Below are 19,474 nucleotides of genomic sequence, written 5' to 3' on the forward strand. Positions count from 1 at the left end.
CGGGCGTGGTACTGACCACACTACCCCTTCGTACTCATTAAGAGCACTCATCCCAACAGCTTCTCAAGGCTATTTGAGGGCATCTCTGTGTGAGCGTGCGTGCTTATGTGTGCATGCGGGTGTGTGTGTTTTACATCTCCGCCACACATGCCAGCATAATTACCGTTTGGACTCTCAGATGAAAGCGGAGCCAACCTGCACAGGATTTGTGTTGCATCTTAAATGAGCGCCTCGTGCTCGCGTGCTTACATTTGCCGTGCTTATTTAAACACGAGCCTCTCTTGCAAAATTGACTCCCGGTCCCCATGGGCCTCTCTTCTCGGTCATAAATAAAGGTCGCCAATTCAGCCGGCTCCGTCCATGTTGCACCCGGCACACCACATCCACCATGCCGCCTCTCGCTATGGCTGTGCACACGAGTCACAGCACCGCCTGTTCCAGTCCGCCAGCAATCCTAAAATCATTAAGTGAGAAATGAAGCCATGTGCCAACCAAACTGGCCGCCACTAATTGTTGCTGGAGATGCATACAATCATCACTCTTCCCACGCCACTGCCATGGTTACCGTTCCCATGAGCGTCACTTGTTGATTTCAGCACACTGCGGTTAATGACAGGTCACTCACCCACTCACTCACCCACTCACTCGCCTACTCACTCACCCACTCACTCGCCTACTCACCACACTGCGGGTCACAACAACTCGCTCACCTACCACTCACTCAGTCACTCACCCACCACTCACTCATCCACTATTCGCCCACTCACTAATTATTTCACCCGTTCACTCACCGCACTGCCGGTCACCAGACTTCTCGTGCTGCGTCTTTCTGTGCGCTGCTCCGCTTTGTGATCCCCCTCCCCTCATCAGCTCTCATCCCAAGCTCTTACAACAATAACCTTTCTCAGTTCTAGAAACGTGTCACGCTCTTATCTGTTACAACTTCGATAAGTGTTGTTTGTTGCTCCCCACGGACAGTTTTGGGCCTGGGGGCTGTGCTTAGCAACCGTGATGTATAAGAAATATATATATACGCGTATATGTGTATACCGAGTTCGATTCCCGCTCATGGCAAACACCAGTGACGATTATTTTAACCAGTCCTGGGCCTCCCTCAAGTCGACTCGGCCTCAAATGAGTACCTGTTACGGTGTGTAAACATCGCGACTGGGGAGACAAAGGCGGCCAGGCGTGGTGATGGCCACCCACCCCCTCATATGCCGTGCCGGCCTTTATAGGTGCTCGCTAAAAGCAATTGTCTCAACAATCTGTTCAGGCTATACGGGAAATCTTTGTCTTTTGTACACACACATGTGTGCAGTACACGTAAACACATGTGTGTGTGTATATATATCTCTCTTTCTGTAAGATCCAAATGCGGATTTCCGGGTTGGGACGTGTGCTGAGCTGTTCTTCCCTTAAGCTTTGGCCACGCACGACTGTGGCGGGCACCACGGGGAAATCCTGGGATCGAATTTGACGGCGGTGAGAGGTTCTGGATACGCAGCCCAATGTGGACATCCACACTCCCGAGCGGCTACGAAATCAGTTTTCAGTTTTTTCAGTTTAATTTATTTGGTATAGCCCTGTGAGCCATTTGTCTCTTGAATCGGGTGCAACCGCAACAAACAAAAAATAAAAACATGAACAAGAAAGCATCTTAAAGTTACTATGTGACTATGTGCAAACATACAATCCAAGAAAAGACAGCAAAATATTGCAGAAAAAGCACCGTACACCAACGCTGTGTGGAAAAATCCCAGTGGGATGCAAGTCAAACAACAACAACAACAACCACAAGACAACTTAGATTAAGGCCATCAGCCTAACTCCGTACTACAATAAACAAACATGGCCAAACAAAAAAACTTATCGAAATCAAAATAAAGCCATTAAAGCAATGTAACAGTGATCATAGGAACTGACCGAATTTTCACAATAAACGACATAAACAACATGTACCACCAAACCCTGCAGCCATAGCTGGCTGCATGAGTCACTCCACAACAGCAGGAGCATCAGTCGGAGTATCAAAAATTTTCAATGCACCTTTAAGATCAGCACGCTAAATCAAAACACAGATCATACTTTGCAGCGGTCATCCGGAGCGAGACATTTTATTTTATTTTAGGCCACTGAATAGCAGTGGCAGCTAGGGGTGGAGATGGCGCGTGGTGGAGATGGCGCGTGGTGGAGATGGCGCGCGGTGGAGATGGCGCGCGGTGGAGATGGCGCGCGATGGAGATGGTGTGTAGTGGAGATGGGGCATGGTGAAGATGGGGCACGGTGGAGATGACACGTGGTCGAGATGGGGCGTGGTGGAGATGGGGCGCGGTGGAGATGGGTGCGGTGGAGATGACACGCGGTGGAGATGACACGTGGTAGAGATGGCGCGTAGTGAAGATGGCGCGTAGTGGAGATGGCACGGTCTCCACCAGTGGCGGTGCGGCGAGCGCACGCCGTGCGTGTTTGTCGGGGCGCGCTCCCCGTTGGCCATGTTAACCTTTCGCGTTTCCCCCCTCGCATGACGCGTTTAAACCTCTTGCCTGTTCTTCCTCGTGTCCTCCTCGTGTCTTCCTTCTTCTCGACTGTCTGCCCTCCGACCCCTGTGCTCGCACCGCGGTCAGCCCACACCCCGTCGCACACCGCGGAGAGCCTCGCCGCCAACCACAGATCCCCCAAACCCTCCTCCTCCTCCTGCCCAGGTAATGAGCTCCCCCCGCTCCTTCAAGCACGATCACAATCAAAATCATCATCGGCACGATTTGTACCGCGCACATTTTCGTGGAATTGGACGCGGGGTTCGATTTCGAACTCCAGCGCTGAGATCCTGGGTTCAAATCTGGGTGCGGCCATCTCGGTCACGGCGCTTGAAATCGAGTTCTTGGGCGCAATGCACGCGTGTGCATTGGTGTTTACGTGCGTTAGCGCATGCGTGGGTGTTTACGTGCATTAGCGCGCATGAACATTGGTGTTTATGTGCGTTAGTGCGTGCGTGTGCGTTGGTGTTAACGTGCTTTTGTGCACGCGTGTGCGTTGGTGTTTACGTGTGTTAGCTCGTGCGTGTGTGTTGGTGTTTACGTGTGTTGGCGCGTGCGTGTGCATTAACCGCCTCCATGGTGTCGCCTCACCACCCCCCGCGAATGCGGTCGCGTGCCAGACAGAATGCCCAGGTGACATTTCATTATGCTAATGTGTGCGGTTTTGTGTCACCACATGGGGATTGTTATTTTCTAACCTTTCGCTTATCTGCCCGTGACGCCGCTGCGAGCTGAGGCCGCGTCGCTCCACCGTGATGGGCTTACTCCACGGGTAGGAGGAGGGGGGAGGAGGGACTCCGATAAAGTGAACCCCAGGAGTCGTCCTTTCCCGTAGTTGAACTGGCACCCTCTCGATACCGGCCTCCTGGCGGGAAACTCGAGAGCCATTCTGTGTCCCAACTTGATATTAGAACCGAGTGGCACTTGCTGCAAAATGAAACGGTGATAGTCCTTACTTGCACCGGTCACTGCCATAGGAATGTGGAATTTTGACCACTGGTTCAAGCCACCACTGAAAATGAGCAGTGCCCAATGCACAATAAACAATTGGCTGGGCAGTTCGGTGGTGGTTCTCATAATGGCCGTGTCGGATCACTCAGCCAGCACAGGGTGAAGTCTTGGGTTAAAATTCGGGTAGCAGCTGCCCGTGCTTCAACCGGGTTCCCAAGCGTCGTACATTGCTGATATCAGCCCAGTCAGCAAGGACCGAATTGCACTTAATTCAGCTTCATCCCAGCTCGAAAACAATCGGTTTGACTGCCATTTAAGGCGCCCCTCTGCATCGGGGCGAGTGAGAGGGTTCAGCGCCACCTGGCGTGGCGTCACCACGCCCGTCCCACCCTCCGTGTCGTTGGGCCCAGACCTGAGGCCCATTCCTGGCTTCCCGTTTGTCGCGGGTGGTAAATCTCGCAGTGCCCAGGGCCAAACAGGATTCGGCGATCCGCACGCATCGGCCGCATAGGAAGAGTAGGAAAGGAAGCCCTTGCCGTTAAATTTAGATGTACATGGCATTTGTGCCAGGTTGCAAATATGCACCCCTCTGGCACCCGATCGGTGTGGATAAGATGCTCGCGGCGATGGATAAACATCGTGCGTGGGTCGCTGTTTCGAGGTGGTGAGCTTCGTCAGGCTGCGGGGGCCGCATGAAGTTAAAGTCACGGGCCTTACCTGGTCCGTGGGCCGTCTTGTCTCCACCGCTGGCCTAGGCCATGACGCATGGGCGAGTTTGATTTTGGGTTTGCCACGTGTCCCAGTTTCCCCAGGAGCGTTCTCTTGTTGCGGAGGCAGCTGCAGCTGTCCCGGGACGTTTTTTTTCTCAGCTACGCAATAACACTGCACCACCCAAGACAACGCATTCACGTGTAGCCCTCCCGTATTCATATATTCTGAGAGTGTCTCTTCATTCCACAGCAAGTCCCATGTTGTTTTGTATGTCAGAGGTGGCCACCTTGCCGATCCCCACCGGCCCGGCGGGCCCCAGTCACCGGGCTCTGCCGCGAGTCGCAATGTTTGCGCAGCACCTGCAGCAGCGGCGCCACGGTCACGCAGGCGCCGCGAGAGAGCGGAATTCTAATTAACAGAGCCGCACTCACGCCGAGCACAATTTAATGACCGTAATTATATAATTATTTGGTTCAATTAAATAACGTTCCCGCAGGGAGGTGCGGGCGCGCGCGCCACGCTCGCTCGTGTGAGCCCCGTCCCACGCACCTCCCCGCTAACGAGCCGAGTGGTGTGTCGGCCACGCCGGGGGGCTCGGGAGCGATGAGCCGGAGCCACCTCTGCCGGAAGCGCAAATTGAAACGATGCAGGAACCGCCGCCCGAGCAGTTTGGACACGCACAATCGTGAGGGGGGGCGGGGGGCAGGGGGGGCGAGAGGGGGGTCAGGGACCAATCTTGGTCACTTGCGCTGCTCCATTACTCGAGCTTTCACAGAACGGCTGCCCGATCGTGCCGACCTGTTCTCACTCACTCACGCCCGCTAATGCCCGCTAACGAATGTTCCGGACTTGGGCTGCCTCGACGACAACAGCCGTCCAGAATCAGACTCAGAATCTTTATTTAAACTGGAGGAATGCGATGAGCATTGGAGCTCTTAGTCACAGCTCAGCAAGGTAAGTCCATGGGTCTCTATTTGAGTCTGAGTGTGCAGACTCCACGTGCAGATGGAGGAGTGAGAGCCCTGCAGACAGGCAGAGATACACAAAGAGACAGATGCAGAGAGATGGAGAGACATGGGGAGAGATGGAGAAACACGGAGCTACAGACACATAGCAAGATGGACAGAAATTACGAACAGGGATGGACACAGAAGAAAGAAGAGATTGCCACCGAGAGACAGGGCCAGACGCAGAGCGAGAGAAACGCGTAGGAATAAGAGAGACGCACAGACAGACGGAGTGCCATGGAGAGAGGGCAACATCTCGCACACACACACGTGCATGCGAATCCGGCGCTAACACAGCGCGTTTGCACGTTAGCGTAATAATCTCTTGCGGCGCCAACACGCACCACTCCACACCGTCCCACCCTTACCGCCGGCACCGGCACCGGCGCCCTCGACTCCACGCCAGGCGGAGTGACCTTTCCCGGTGAAATACCAGGCTGACATTCAGAGCGAGAGGGAGGGGGTGTGCCAAACGCCGCACTGCCCACAGCAACCGCTGCCCCCACCTACCCTCCGCACCCTCCTGTACCCCCATTTCCCCCCCCCCCCCAACGCCCCCCACCACCGATTACCCCCCTCAGAATGATGGACCAATCGCTCGAGACCGAGCACCTTGGCAAAGCGAACTTGGGTTGAGATGAAACCGCGCGAGACTCTCCGTGCCGGCTCCGTGGTGGAACCCTCCGCGGTGAGCTGGAACCGCGAGGCTCGTCGCGTACGATCACGACGAAGCCCGGCAAGGCAGATGGGGGGCCGGGGTGGCGGCGGCAGCAAAGGGAGGGAACGCACCCGGAGGTGCGCCATGCGCCACGAAGATGGATTGTGCCATCGCATGTGCGCGCGTGAGAGTCGGAGGCAACTTGGGTGCCAGGCCATCACCAAATGGTTGCGAGATCTTGGTCGATGATGACGATGAGGCTGAAGCGTGTCGGCGCATTGGCGTATGTCTGCGTGCGAGACCCGGGGCTGTCGCGCAGCTCGCTGGCGCTGCCGCTCTGCTCCGTGCTGACGAGGCCTGGCAGCTGAACTTTGCGTGAACGCGAGCGCTCGGCCAGCAGCGTAATGTCACCTCGCCTCTAATTAGCTTTCCGACCACTGCTTGCAAAAGACCAACAGCAGGAAGTGATTATAATCACTTGATTATTATAATTTATTATTGTTGCGCTTACCCTTGGGTCCATGGTTGCAATGAACCGCGGCTCACCAAGCAACTTCACCGCTCGCACAACCACAACTCGCGTGGTCGCTGTGGCGCCGCATGGCGCCGCGTGGCGCCGCGTGGCATGGGGCAGTTGGCTTCACCGTAACGCCGCTCCGTAAACCGCGGCCTTTCGGAGTGCCGTAAATGGCCCGGCACGTCCGTAACCACGGCCGCCGACGGCGCCCAACCACGGCGCCCAACCACGGCGCCCAACCACGGCGCCCAATCACGGCGCCCAATCACGGCGCACGGCACGGGCACCACCGCGGAGCTCGCCAGAACCGAGTTCCCCATCCAGTGCCGTCTCGCCGCCACCGTTTTGATGGCGCCGGCGTGGGACGTTATCGGCGCCGTGTCTGATTGATGCCGTGGCGGATCGTGGCTTTTGAGCGGCGGTTGGGGTGTTGGTTGTTGCCGAGGTGGTGCGGTGATGGTCTGTGTGTGCCTGGCTTCCAGCCCACGACGCTGTGTTTAATCCAGACTCTGAGTCGACAGGGTAGGGGTGCCGGGCAGGGCTTTATGCCGATAAGCGGGAGACGCTGCGGTAAACACCAGTCCAGTCCACAGGAATGTGGAATTTCCACCGTTGCCTCAGGGCTGGCAATGAGGAAATCGCTGCTCACCGCCGTGCGAACCGGAGGCCACTTAAAGGGACCTCAGAAGTAGTTCTGTAATATCCGCTTCTAAAATCCCTTCATCCCCCCCCCTCGCTTCCCGCACAGACGATGGCTGTGGGGGGCCCCTCGTCGAGGCGAGCGGCTCCCAGGGCCCGTCGGGGCCCGCGCCCCCCTACCCGCACCACGGGCAGCCACCCATCCCCCAGCAGCTCCCCCCGCCGGGGGGAGGAGGGGGGCACGGCGCCCGCGCGCCGCACTGCCACGGGACGGGCGGGGGCCAGCGGGGGCCGCGGGCCTCGTGCCCGGCGTGGCGGGGCCCCGAGCGCGTGCCCGAGTCCCCGTACCACACGGGGCAGCTGCACCCGGCCATCCGGGTCAACGACCTCCTGCAACACATCGAGCAGATGAAGCTGGGCGAGGGCTACGGCTTCAAGGAGGAGTACGAGGTGTGTGGGAGGGGCGCGGGGGGGACGGGGTGGGAGTGTGCGCGTGCGTGGACCATTGTGTGCGTGCGTTCGTTAGCTTTTCTGCGCGTGCGTGTGTGTGCACGCCAGTGTGTGTAAGAGCACGTGTATGTATGAGCACGTGTGTGTGTGTCCGAGCACGTGTGTGTGTGTGTACGAACACGTGTGTGTATATAGCATGTGTGTGTGTGTACGATCACGTGTGTGTGTATATATACGCACGCGTGTGTATATGAGCATGTGTGTGTGCGCACGAGACAGCGCATGCCTAATTTAGCGCCATCAATTATGCACACCTTCATTTGTGAACTGGGCCGCAACATTGACTCTGCGTGTGTTTGTATTTCTCCTCCACGAAACTCGGATCCCCTCTTCTTGGCACCGATTAATAATGCAGATTTCATCAGCACTGCTACTCAAACAGCTCCGGCGTGCGAGCCAACCCTAACTCCTAATCCTTAACAGCTAACCCTAACCCTGGTGTTTGAGCCACCCCGAACCCAATCCTCCTTTTACCGTCGGAGGCCATGGCATTTGACGATGCCCGGCAAAAACAGTCGCATCGTTAGCCTCGGTCTGGAACTACGGTCCCTGCCACCATCCTTTAAAAAAGGAACTGGAGTAAATAAGCCAGCACACTGAAGTCTGTGGATCTCTACGAGTCTCTGTGGCCGAGTGCCTCTCAGTATAGTCGCTGTCGAGTGTGCAGGCTGTGCAATTGCACCAAGCCACGGGTCAGAGGGGGGCCCCCATTTCATCCCTCGTGCCAGGGCCCACGTGGTGACGCTACCACGCCACCGCTGGCCCTGCCTGCGGACCGAACGTGGCCGCCGTGCGCGCCGTGGCCGCCGTGACCGCCGTGGCCGCCGTGGCCGTGTCGCGTACCGAGATGCGCCCGCGTGTCGTTGCGCTCCCCGAATCGTCATTGTTTTGTTTTCATCCCTCGCCCACGGGCATGGGCACCGGGACAAGACAGCCGCGATGGTTCCGCTGCAAAAACTGCCCCGGAATTTTCAATTTGCCCCGAGTGTCGCTCGTCAGCGGTGCGTCCCCGCGGAGCGTGGGGCGAGAGGGGTGAGAGGGGAAGGTGGGAGAGTTGGGAGCGAGTTGCCATGCCGCCTGATGGGACACGACAGAGCCCTCGCCCCTGAACCCTCCTCGCCCCCACCGCCACCCCCTGACTCCTGGGCCGATGACACACACCGAAGCAAAAGTGCTTTCCTGCTCACAGCACCGAGCCAGCGGTGGACATTACGCGTTCCTACATCGGGGCAAGATTCCTCAAAGAATAACCGGTGTTGACATCCCCACAAAGTGGTACTCATTTTATTGATCCGAGGAGGATGATGCGCCAAGTTAACCCCCAACCAGGAGTTGAACTCGTGACCTTTTGACCACGAGCATCTCGCTCTGCCGCTGGGCCACCCAGCCAGATCTACGTCGCAATCCGGGTTTACGTTTCTCACCAAATCCTTTCCGGGCCGCTGGTAGGCGAGAGTAGGCGACACGCGACTCGCAGCCCATAGCGAGAGGTGCTGGGGTTGGCGTCCCCCCCCCCCTGGGAGGCGTCCCCCCACCTGGGAGGCGTCTCTTCTGCGTGGACCCGGCTCCTGTCCGGCGATGACGTCCAAGCGCACTCCGCAGGTTGTTTTGGGGGTTTTTTGGATTCGAGTTTGTCCGGGGAAGTGCGCGCACATATGCGTGCGTGCGTGTGTGCGGGGGGAGTGGTGGCGGAGGGGTTAGCGCACTGCATCATAATAAACCCTGTGAACTGAGCGTGAGTACCGACTGTGGTCGGGAGTGGTGCTGGCCACACCACAGTCCCATTCGCCGTGCCGGCCGTCATAGGTGCTCGCTAACAACGGTTGCCCCAACAGTCTATTGCATGTGTTTGTGTATTTGTGTGCATGTGTACGTGTGTGTGCGCGTGTGGCGCATGTTAAGCGCGCTTTGTGAAAACGATTCGTGCGCAAAATGGGAGCGCTCTGCACCTCCTGCACTTGACCTTACACATCTCTCGCTCTCCTCTCGCTCCTCTCTTCCCTCCCTCCCACCCTGCCCATCTCTCCAGAGTTTCTTTGAAGGGCAGTCGGCGTCGTGGACCGTGGCCAAGCGGGAGGAGAACCGTCCCAAGAACCGCTACGGAAACATCATTGCCTGTAAGTGCTTGACCCCGCCAGGTCGCGGATCCCCGCTCGATCTCCCCCCTCGATCTCCCCCCTCGATCTCCCCCCTCGATCTCCCCCCTCGATCCCCCGGGAGGACCTGGGATCACTCGGTGCCACTCATCGCCTCGGGTCACGCGTGAGATCTCTCACTCGGCCGAGAGATAGCAGCGGCGGCGGCGCGCAGAGCATGAGCTGGAGTCCGGTGGGGACGACTTAAGCTCCGTACGCATTTGTTCGTCCCTGCTGCTCGAGCGGCACGGGGGGTGCGGGGGATCTTGCGAGGGGCGACAGTGTCGCTTGAGATGGAATCCCAGGTTCCTTCTCCATGCGACGGCGTGACGAACGTGACACTCGCGGTGCCAATGATATTACGTGTATGCAATGAAGTCGGTGATTGTGGTGATGGCCGCGGTGGTGATGATGATGATGATAGTAGTGACCATGACAGAAATGATGGTTGCGCTCATGGACCGAGTGCCCATTTGCACCGCACACCACGTGGGCACCCGTCTGCCATCAGGGACCGTGTAGACACCTCTGTTGGGCCTTGACGTTGGACCCTCGGTGATGCCATCCATCCATCACCCATTGTGGGGCCTTGGCCATGGATGGAGTCGGCCCTGAGAGTGGATCCTGGGGTAGGGATGGATGGGGTAGGGATGGATGGGGTAGGGATGGATGGGGTAGGGATGGATGGGGTAGGGATGGATGGAGTAGGGATGGATGGGGTAGGGATGGACGGGGTAGGGATGGACGGGGTAGGGATGGACGGGGTAGGGATGGACGGGGTAGGGATGGACGGGGTAGGGATGGACGGGGTAGGGATGGATGGGGTAGGGATGGACGGGGTAGGGTTGGATGGGGTAGGGTTGGATGGGGTAGGGGTGGGTGGGGTAGGGGTGGATGGGGTAGGGGTGGATGGGGTAGGGGTGGGTGGGGTAGGGGTGGGTGGGGTAGGGGTGGATGGGGTAGGGGTGGATGGGGTAGGGGTGGGTGGGGTAGGGGTGGATGGGGTAGGGGTGGGTGGGGTAGGGGTGGCTGGGGTAGGGGTGGACGGGCCCTGGGGCGGCCGGCCTGCGGCAGGACTTCACTGAGTCGGAATCGGGGTTACTGATGATGGCCCCGGTGGTTTCCCGGTGGGTGAATGCCCCTCGCCCTCCCCCCAATACCCCCCCACCCCTCCCCCACCTCCTTCCCCAGCCACGCTCATCATCATTATCACTAAGACTCCACTTATAATTACATTTCAAGAGGAATGTTTTTTCTGCGTAGAACAAAATCCCGATTAGTATTCCCTGCTTTTATTATTTAGCCTTTTTCATATATATGTATATATATACGTGTGTGTGTGTGGCGCATAGATTATTCGGCACTCCCGAATGAGTGCCTGTGGCTTACGCAGCAGCGCTGGCTGTGTGTGTGCCGGACAAAAGGCGGTGAATCTGCGTCGAGATGGCCGCAGTCCGCTCGCACAACACCGACAAACTCCGCGTGAGCCGCGCCGTGGATATCGCTGCCGTCCTTACTGGGACGAAAACTGAAAAGTGCCCAAAGAAACTAAAATAAAAAAATGATTGTACCAGGTAAGGGCCCCCTGAGCTCTAGAGCTCTTTTTCCGAAGCGACCTGGCCACAAATGATAGCCCAACGAAGTGGCTTGTCATCACGCGGACATTTATTGCAGCCAATTACTCCAAACGCGTGACGGTGATTCTAAATGTGGAGGGAGAACCCCGGCGTGGAGCGGCACGCACCCGGACCGACCGCGAGAGACCGAGAAAGAGAGGAGCACCCGGAAAACGTGTGCAGCTCAGGGACATGGGCCTTTGGCCCCTGCGCCAGGCCGCCTCGTGGCAGCGCTCGCCGGGGGGGGGGGGGGGGGGGGGCCGCCGGCCACCGGCCACCAGGCCAAGCTATTACGACGGCAGTGGCAGCCAGGAGACGTGACGAGGAGACGGAGCGATGAAATCGGCTGGCGAGCAAGGTGCTGGGCGGATTGTTGCGTCGCCATCCCGTGAGAGGCGGTGACGACTTGCAGAGGAGGCCTTCATCCAGCAGTGGATTGATCATGGCCGACGATGACGATGACTGTCATTGGAAGTTTCACAAGCACGGAGGCGCAGCGTGAATCGGCTTCGCGTGCCGTCTTCGTTCACCTGCGTGAAATTCATGTTTGCTCTTTTATTTAAATGCAAATCATCACAGCGTCTCACTCCACGGCATCGATACACATGCATGCACGCGTCAACACACGCGTGCACGCACGCACGCGTGTGCGTGTGTGTTCTCCACAGTGCTCACAGGAGTGGATGTCACTAGCAAGGAGCGCCTGGTGAATGTGTGTGTGTGTACGTGTGTGTACGTGTGGGACTCTCAGTACTTGCCCCAATGCTGTCGCATTCTATATGGGGGATCTTTACCTTTAAACATGTGTCGGGCATGGTAATGTAGTGGTTGGCGTGCTCCACTACGAACCCGGCAACACGGTTTCAATTCCCGCCCGTGGTTCACACCGGCGGCGACTGATATTAGAACGAGTGCCCGAGCCCATCGGTCGACTCGGCATCAAATGAGTGGCTGGTGTGGAGTGTGATCATCAGCACTGCGGAGACGAAGGTGGCCAGGCGCGGTGCCGGTAGCAAGAGGCGCTCGCTAACAGCACTTGCCTCGAGTCTCTATGTAAGCTACGTGGGGGATCTTTGTCTTTGTGTGCAGACGACCACTCGCGAGTCGTGCTTCAGCCAACAAACGGAGATCCGAGCTCCGACTACATCAACGCCAACTACATTGACGTGAGTGCACCCAGCCCCCCACCATCCCGCCTCTCACCACCCCGCCCCCCACCACCCCACCCCCCACCACCCCGCCCCCCACCACCCTGCCCCCTACCACCCTGCCCCCCACCATCCCGGCCCCCACCACCCCGCCCCCCCACCCCCCTGCCAACCACCGCCACCAACCTGATGGCCCTGCATCATCGCGAGCGTGGTTTAGAGGCCAAGTTAGCAGAGAGCAAACAAATGCTCCGTGGAGTAGCCAAGGGGGTCCACGTGGAGTAGCCAAGGGGTCTGTGTGGAGTATCCAGGGGGTCTGTGTGGAGTAGCCAAGGGGGTCTGTGTGGAGTAGCCAAGGGGGTCTGTGTGGAGTAGCCAGGGGGTCTGTGTGGAGTAGCCAAGGGGTCTATGTGGAGTAGCCAAGGGGGTCTGTGTGGAGTAGCCAGGGGGTCTGTGTGGAGTAGCCAATGGGTCTATGTGGAGTAGCCAAGGGGGTCTGTGTGGAGTAGCCAAGGGGGTCTGTGTGGAGTAGCCAAGGGGTCCACGTGGAGTAACCAAGGGGGTCCACGTGGAGTAGCCAAGGGGTCTGTGTGGCGTATCCAGGGGGTCTGTGTGGAGTAGCCAAGGGGGTCTGTGTGGAGTAGCCAAGGGGGTCTGTGTGGAGTAGCCAGGGGGTCTGTGTGGAGTAGCCAAGGGGTCTATGTGGAGTAGCCAAGGGGGTCTGTGTGGAGTAGCCAGGGGGTCTGTGTGGAGTAGCCAAGGGGTCTATGTGGAGTAGCCAAGGGGGTCTGTGTGGAGTAGCCAAGGGGGTCTGTGTGGAGTAGCCAAGGGGTCCACGTGGAGTAACCAAGGGGGTCCACGTGGAGTAGCCAAGGGGTCTGTGTGGAGTATCCAGGGGGTCTGTGTGGAGTAGCCAAGGGGGTCTGTGTGGAGTAGCCAAGGGGTCCACGTGGAGTAACCAAGGGGGTCCACGTGGAGTAGCCAAGGGGGTCTGTGTGGAGTAGCCAAGGGGTCCACGTGGAGTAACCAAGGGGGTCCACGTGGAGTAGCCAAGGGGTCTGTGTGGAGTATCCAGGGGGTCTGTGTGGAGTAGCCAAGGGGGTCTGTGTGGAGTAGCCAAGGGGTCCACGTGGAGTAACCAAGGGGGTCCACGTGGAGTAGCCAAGGGGGTCTGTGTGGAGTAGCCAAGGGGTCCACGTGGAGTAACCAAGGGGGTCCACGTGGAGTAGCCAAGGGGGTCTGTGTGGAGTAGCCAAGGGGGTTTATGTGGAGTCACCAAGGGGGTGCACGTGGAGTAGCCAGGGGGTCCACGTGGAGTAGCCAGGGGGTCTGTGTGGAGTAGCCAAGGGGTCCACGTGGAGTCACCAAGGGGTCCATGTGGAGTCACAAAGGGGTCCACGTGAAGTCACCAAGGGGGTGCACGTGGAGTAGCCAGGGGGTCTATGTGGAGTAGCCAGGGGGGATATTGATTGAGAGGTCATGGCACAGCCTCGCATTCCTCTGTCCATAAACCAGGGAAGAGGCAGCCATCTCTTCTCCCCCCCGCCACCCCCCATGTTCAAATCTCTGTCTCCTCCTCCTACTGCTGCTGCTGTGGATGCTGTGGATGGGTAGGTGTGCTGCTGCAGCAGCGGTAACCTGGTGAGTTGGTCCCTCTGTTTCTCTGTCTCTACGTCTGTCCGTCTCTCCGTGTTTGTCTTCCCATCTGTCCATCCTCGCGTTTCTGCCAGTACACCCCCACCCCCCCAGCCCCACTCTCGCTGGGTTTCCACTTAGAATTTCGCAGGGATATGTTTTTATTTATCGGATAAGCATTGTGTAGTTATGTTCCGAAGGTTGAACACAACAACAATTGATGGGATAGACACAAAATAAATGGCACATCCTTTAAAAACGTATTAAGGGAGCAGTGTCACAGTGGTTAGCGAACACTGTGCTTCAATCCTAGCATATTGTGATTTGATTCCCAGACGTGGCCCACAGCAGGAGAGAGTGATGTATGAGCCGGTTCTGCGCCACGAGGGTGGTGAAATAAACTAAAATAATCCCCGCGATTGATACGACATGGGGAGGTTTCCATCCAGCAGTGGAATTACAAAGTTACATTTTTTTAAACCGTATTCCCCCTTGAGGCAAGGACGTTGATATATATATAAGTGATGCCAATTGGACACAAAATTAGAGGAAGGGAAGTGTTTGTTTGGTGTGAGTGCTTCTAATTGGACACCCAGTGAATGTTCGACTCATTGTGTAACTCACGTTGGGGCGTTGGAATGGAGGTGCATGCGCAGGAAGCCTGCAACGCTGTTGTAAGATAGGGCAAGCCACTTGGGGTTTGGGAATTGGAGGTAGGGATGGGTGGGACAGACGGGCAGCGTGGAGGAAGCAGAGGTGAGGTCACTGAGATGGGCACGGCAGTGGCACGCAGAGGTCGGGGACCAAGGGGAAGAGGATACCCCGAGCCAGACGACGTCACGCTGTCGGCGACGAGCTTCGAGTTCACAAGCACCGCAGGATCTAGCGGAAGGAAGGAAGCAATCGCGGGGAGTGGCGGCATCGGCCGTGATGACCCCATGGCCTTGAAGCGGTGGAGCACGTCGCGTCCGTGCGGGTGCGGAGCGAGCCAGGCCAAGGTTCGCTCTGCAGTAGCGAGAGAGCTTGGGGGATTGGGCGCGGATCGGTGGCGTAGCAGCGTTGGCACGATGAGCCCTGGTGCAAGGACCACCGCCAGTCCAATTCCGCCTCCCGCCCACTCTTCACAGCCCGATGCCTGGGCCCTGGGGCAGTCGCACCCCCTGCAGGCACGACAGCCGTGCCGCCTCCTTGTTCAGTGGCCACAGCGGGGGCCGGGGCGGACAACGGCGGGCGGGGGGGGCGGCATTGGAATTCGCGCCCAGGTTCGCAGGCGAAGGGGTGGAAGCAGAGTTTGTGCCGGGGTCGGCGTTGAGGATGTTCACACCGAAATAATCTCTTGAATATTTAAGACGTGAGCCGCTGCGCAATATATTATAGAGCAGTGGGGTTTTCAAGGTCTGGAGAGGGGGAGCGATCTTCGGACGGAGTCGGGGCTGTTGCGCTGACGGCGTGCTGGGTGTGGGGGGGGGCGCAGGCAAGCGGACGAGCGTGGGGGGGGGGGGTGTGGGGGGTCAGGGGGGCAGCTGGGGGCAGCTGGGGGCAGGTGGTGGGGGGCGCGCGAGCATGCCGGCTTGTGATTATGTCTGAGAGTTATACGCTTCCTCCTGGGATGGGACATTTCCATAAGACGAGAGATTCCGCGTGCGTGCCTGTGTGTATGTGTGCGTGCGAGCGTGTCTCAAAGTACCCATCCCTCGTGCTTGCATGCGTAAATGTGTCCATTCCTCCGCATGTGTGTGTGTGTGCCCTTATTTGTTTTGCGTACACGTGTGTGTGTGTGCGTACGTTCACCTCGTGTCACCTTATTCCACTGCCCCTCCCGGTTGCTGTGCACGCACATGCTGCGTCTTGGCGCGGCACAGTCTGCGTGTTGGCATGCGCGCATTGATACGTCCGAATAGCACAAGCACACGCATGTCGATCATGTACTGCGTGGAAACACAGGATGCTCCTTGTTTTTCCACCGATTCACGGATTACGATCGATTCTTACGCTCACGGTGCTGATGCGATGCTCGGTGCTGCGGTGGCCTAGAGGTTGGCGCGCTGCACTGTTCACCCGGTGACCTGAGTTCCGTTCCTGTCCAAGACTAACATGAGCGGCGAGCGATATCTGAACCGGTCTTGGGGTCCACGTCCTTCACCGACCCACGCACGCTGACCGGCGTGGTGAAGTATGGCTAAAACAACTTGCGCGACCGATTCGGAATTTGGAGGCCTTCATCGAGCAATGGATCGACAATCGTGGGTCGGTGACGTGGCCCAGCTCGCTGTAGCGTGTCGCAGAGGTTCGCGGTTCGAATCCACAAGCGGACTGCGTCAGAGTAGCGTTCCCACGCAGGTGCACGCTTTTGCTGGGCTGGGGGGGGTGCCTCAATTGCCTTGAAACTTCCAGGTTAGAGCCCCCTTCAGGTACGGGGGGTGGGGGGTTAAACGCAAAGAGCTGTGGGGGGGGGAATGATTTTTCATGACGACAGTGAAGGATCGAAAATTGCGGAAGCTGAAACAAGTTTATGACAGAATAATGAAATGTAAGTTAGGCGAGCTGTTTTTAATTAAAGGCGATGTGCGATAATTTAATGTAAATTAGGAATGCGCTTGAAGCGGCATCTTCATCATCGTTATATCAGCCACAAAAACATCTGCTTCCTCCCGGAACCCTCGAAGCGATGGGAGGTGAGGTGGTACACAGTGTACACAGTGTACGTGGTGTGCGTGGTGTACGTGGTGTGCGCGGTGTGCGCGGTGTGCGCGGTGTGCGCGGTGTACGCGGTGTACGTGGTGTACGTGGTGTGCGCGGTGTGCGTGGTGTACGTGGTGTACGTGGTGTGCGCGGTGTGCGCGGTGTGCGCGGTGTGCGCGGTGTGCGCGGTGTGCGCGGTGTGCGCGGTGTGCGCGGTGTGCGCGGTGTGCGCGGTGTGCGCGGTGTGCGCGGTGTGCGCGGTGTGCGCGGTGTGCGCGGTGTGCGCGGTGTGCGCGGTGTGCGCGGTGTGCGCGGTGTGCGCGGTGTGCGCGGTGTGCGCGGTGTGCGCGGTGTGCGCGGTGTGCGCGGTGTGCGCGGTGTGCGCGGTGTGCGCGGTGTGCGCGGTGTGCGCGGTGTGCGCGGTGTGCGCGGTGCGCGTTGTGTGCGTGGTGTGCGTGGTGTACGTGGTATGCGTGGTGTACGTTGTGTACAACACTGTGCCACCTCCCATCGCTTCGAGGGTTCCGGGAGGGAGCAGGGCCCTGGGCGCGTTGCGGGAGCGGCCGCGGCGTCACAGGCACGGCAGAGCGAACGCCATCGCCTCCTCCTCGCCTCCTCCTCGCTTCCCCCACCGCCGCACGCGGCTCCGGTGGACGTCGAGTTGCCGTGCGCTCCGCGCGACCCGCGCCGCCCGTTAGCTTCGTCGCCCTGATGGGCCTCCGCATTAATCACCGTCCCCCCGCCTCGCCGTGCGCCCCGAGGTGGCGGCAAAGCGATGTCGCCGAGCGTCCGGCGAACAATTTATAAACGCCTCGTTTCCCCGCGTCGCCCTCGCTCTCCGTCTCTCTCTGTCCGTCTCACTGTTCCTATCTCTCTCTCTCTGTGTGTGTCCATTGCTCTCCCTCTCTCTCTCTGCCTGTGTCTCTCCGCGCTCTCCGTCTCTCTTGCCGTGTGTCTCTCTCTTACTCTCTCTGTCTCGCTCCCTCTCCCCGTGTCGCCCCACTCTGCAGGGCTACCACCGAACTCACCACTACATCGCGACGCAAGGTGAGAAGGGCGCGCGAGCACACATTCTCCTGCCATCGCCGTCGCTCATCATCATCAGCCATGATCAATCCACTGCTGGATGAAGGCCTCCCCAAGCGGTCTTCGCTTCTGACGATCCTGCGACGTGATATTTCGTTGCTCCATCTCCACGTTGGATTTCTCACCGCCTTCGGCCGCATTTCCTCCTTGGACTGCAACCCATCATTAGTCTCATCTCTCCGCGTCTATTTGGCTATTTCCACGTCTGCTCTGAAGTTTGTGTGACCATTGTAAGCGGCTGGTCTTCGCCGAGAGTGTTGATGGTATACGTATATATCTTTTTTTGTTGCGAGCAATTGTAATTGGAGAAGTGAGCGTTGTTTTAAGGGATTGCGTAACATTAAGTTTTCATTCCAGAGCATCTCAGATCACTTAGGGACTCGACACCTGGATCGTAAATCAGAGCCGGTTTCTCCTAGCTTGATACACGCGCGTAGGGTCAGTCACGCAGAAATCTATTATTTACAAATGATGCAAATGTAATGCTAACGTTACCTTCCAGCTGACGGAGCGAATGCGAATGTCCGTACGAGACGGACCGAACAGCAAACAATACAAACGAGATTGTCAAACGAGACAAACGCGAATTGATTGAATCGCGACCCTGAATTATGATAATTTATGTAGTCAAGTCTGCGGTGGGAGGTGTTTGTATCCATGCAAGGTAAGGTGGAGACCCTGACCCAGACAGTGGGGGCGATAAGACCGTGAGAGCGGTCCCTGGAGGTCCGGCGTGGCCTGTTGAGAGATCTCGGAGAAGGAAGGATGGCGTCGTGGTGGCTTCTTGACCCCGCCGTCGTGTTTGTGTCACGGCGTTCACGCAGGGCCCCTCCCGGAGACCGTCTACGACTTCTGGCGCATGGTCTGGCAGGAGCACTCTGCCTCGGTGGTGATGCTCACCAACCTGGTGGAGGTCGGGCGGGTAAGCGGTCGCGCTGCTCACCGCCCACATCGCCAGCCCCTCCCCTCTCTCCACCCCCCGTCGCCTCTTCAGCCTCACCTCCTCGCACCACCACCTCGCCTCCCCTGCCCATCACCTTCCGCGCCTTGTCGCCCTCTGACCTTCCTCGGCCCCACACCCCAGTGTACACACCGTCACCCTCCCGACACTCGCGTACTTGACGTATCGTTGGTTTACGAGCCCTGCTCAGGTAGAACATCCGCCCACGCTGCGCCGTTCAGTACCCCTCCTGCCAAGGAAACGTGGAATTCCCATCGAACGTAGCCAACCGTGCTTATCAGAGGTGCCGGGAAAGACAACAAACTAAACACAGCTGCGAGTAACGAGCCAATTTTCACGTTGCTCCCCCTGGTGCGGTGAACTCTGCCGACGAGGGGTTAATGTTCTCTCCCTCGAGAGAGAAAGAGAGAGTCCATTAAACTTGCCGGGCCTCATGTTCTCAACAATTTGGCGACATTTGTTCGTAATCTCGGCGTGGCGCCGGGCGTTGTTTTTGTTTGAAATGAAAGACATTCATTTGGCCGATCTTGTCGCTAAATTATTTTGTGCCGGAGCTGCGAGGGAGGGGGCAAAGGGGAGGGGAATGGGGAGGGGGGGGCCACCAGCCCCGCCCTTCACGGGGGCCAGACCACCTGCATTATTACAATCCGTTCCGTGGTCGAGCCTCTGATTTGCTCT

General features: G+C 58.1%; 1 protein-coding gene across 9 annotated transcripts in view; it reads left to right on the forward strand.

Moving 5' to 3' along the window:
- LOC144935909 (receptor-type tyrosine-protein phosphatase kappa-like) overlaps window positions 1-19,474 on the forward strand; it is a 151,094-nt gene that overhangs the window by 115,048 nt on the left and 16,572 nt on the right. For 5 of the 9 annotated variants that reach the window (XM_078862774.1, XM_078862775.1, XM_078862778.1 and 2 more), the window contains 7 exons: window positions 2,628-2,705; window positions 7,133-7,473; window positions 9,563-9,650; window positions 12,374-12,450; window positions 14,047-14,073; window positions 17,760-17,796; window positions 18,660-18,757. In XM_078862774.1, the coding sequence (XP_078718900.1) occupies window positions 2,628-2,705; window positions 7,133-7,473; window positions 9,563-9,650; window positions 12,374-12,450; window positions 14,047-14,073; window positions 17,760-17,796; window positions 18,660-18,757 (746 nt within the window). The remainder of the gene's footprint in view (window positions 1-2,627; window positions 2,706-7,132; window positions 7,474-9,562; window positions 9,651-12,373; window positions 12,451-14,046; window positions 14,074-17,759; window positions 17,797-18,659; window positions 18,758-19,474) is intronic. The other 4 variants (XM_078862776.1, XM_078862783.1, XM_078862782.1 and 1 more) reach the window with 2 other exon arrangements.

The sequence above is a fragment of the Lampetra fluviatilis genome, chromosome 14 (genome assembly GCF_964198595.1).
Source record: "Lampetra fluviatilis chromosome 14, kcLamFluv1.1, whole genome shotgun sequence".
NCBI lineage: Eukaryota > Metazoa > Chordata > Hyperoartia > Petromyzontiformes > Petromyzontidae > Lampetra > Lampetra fluviatilis.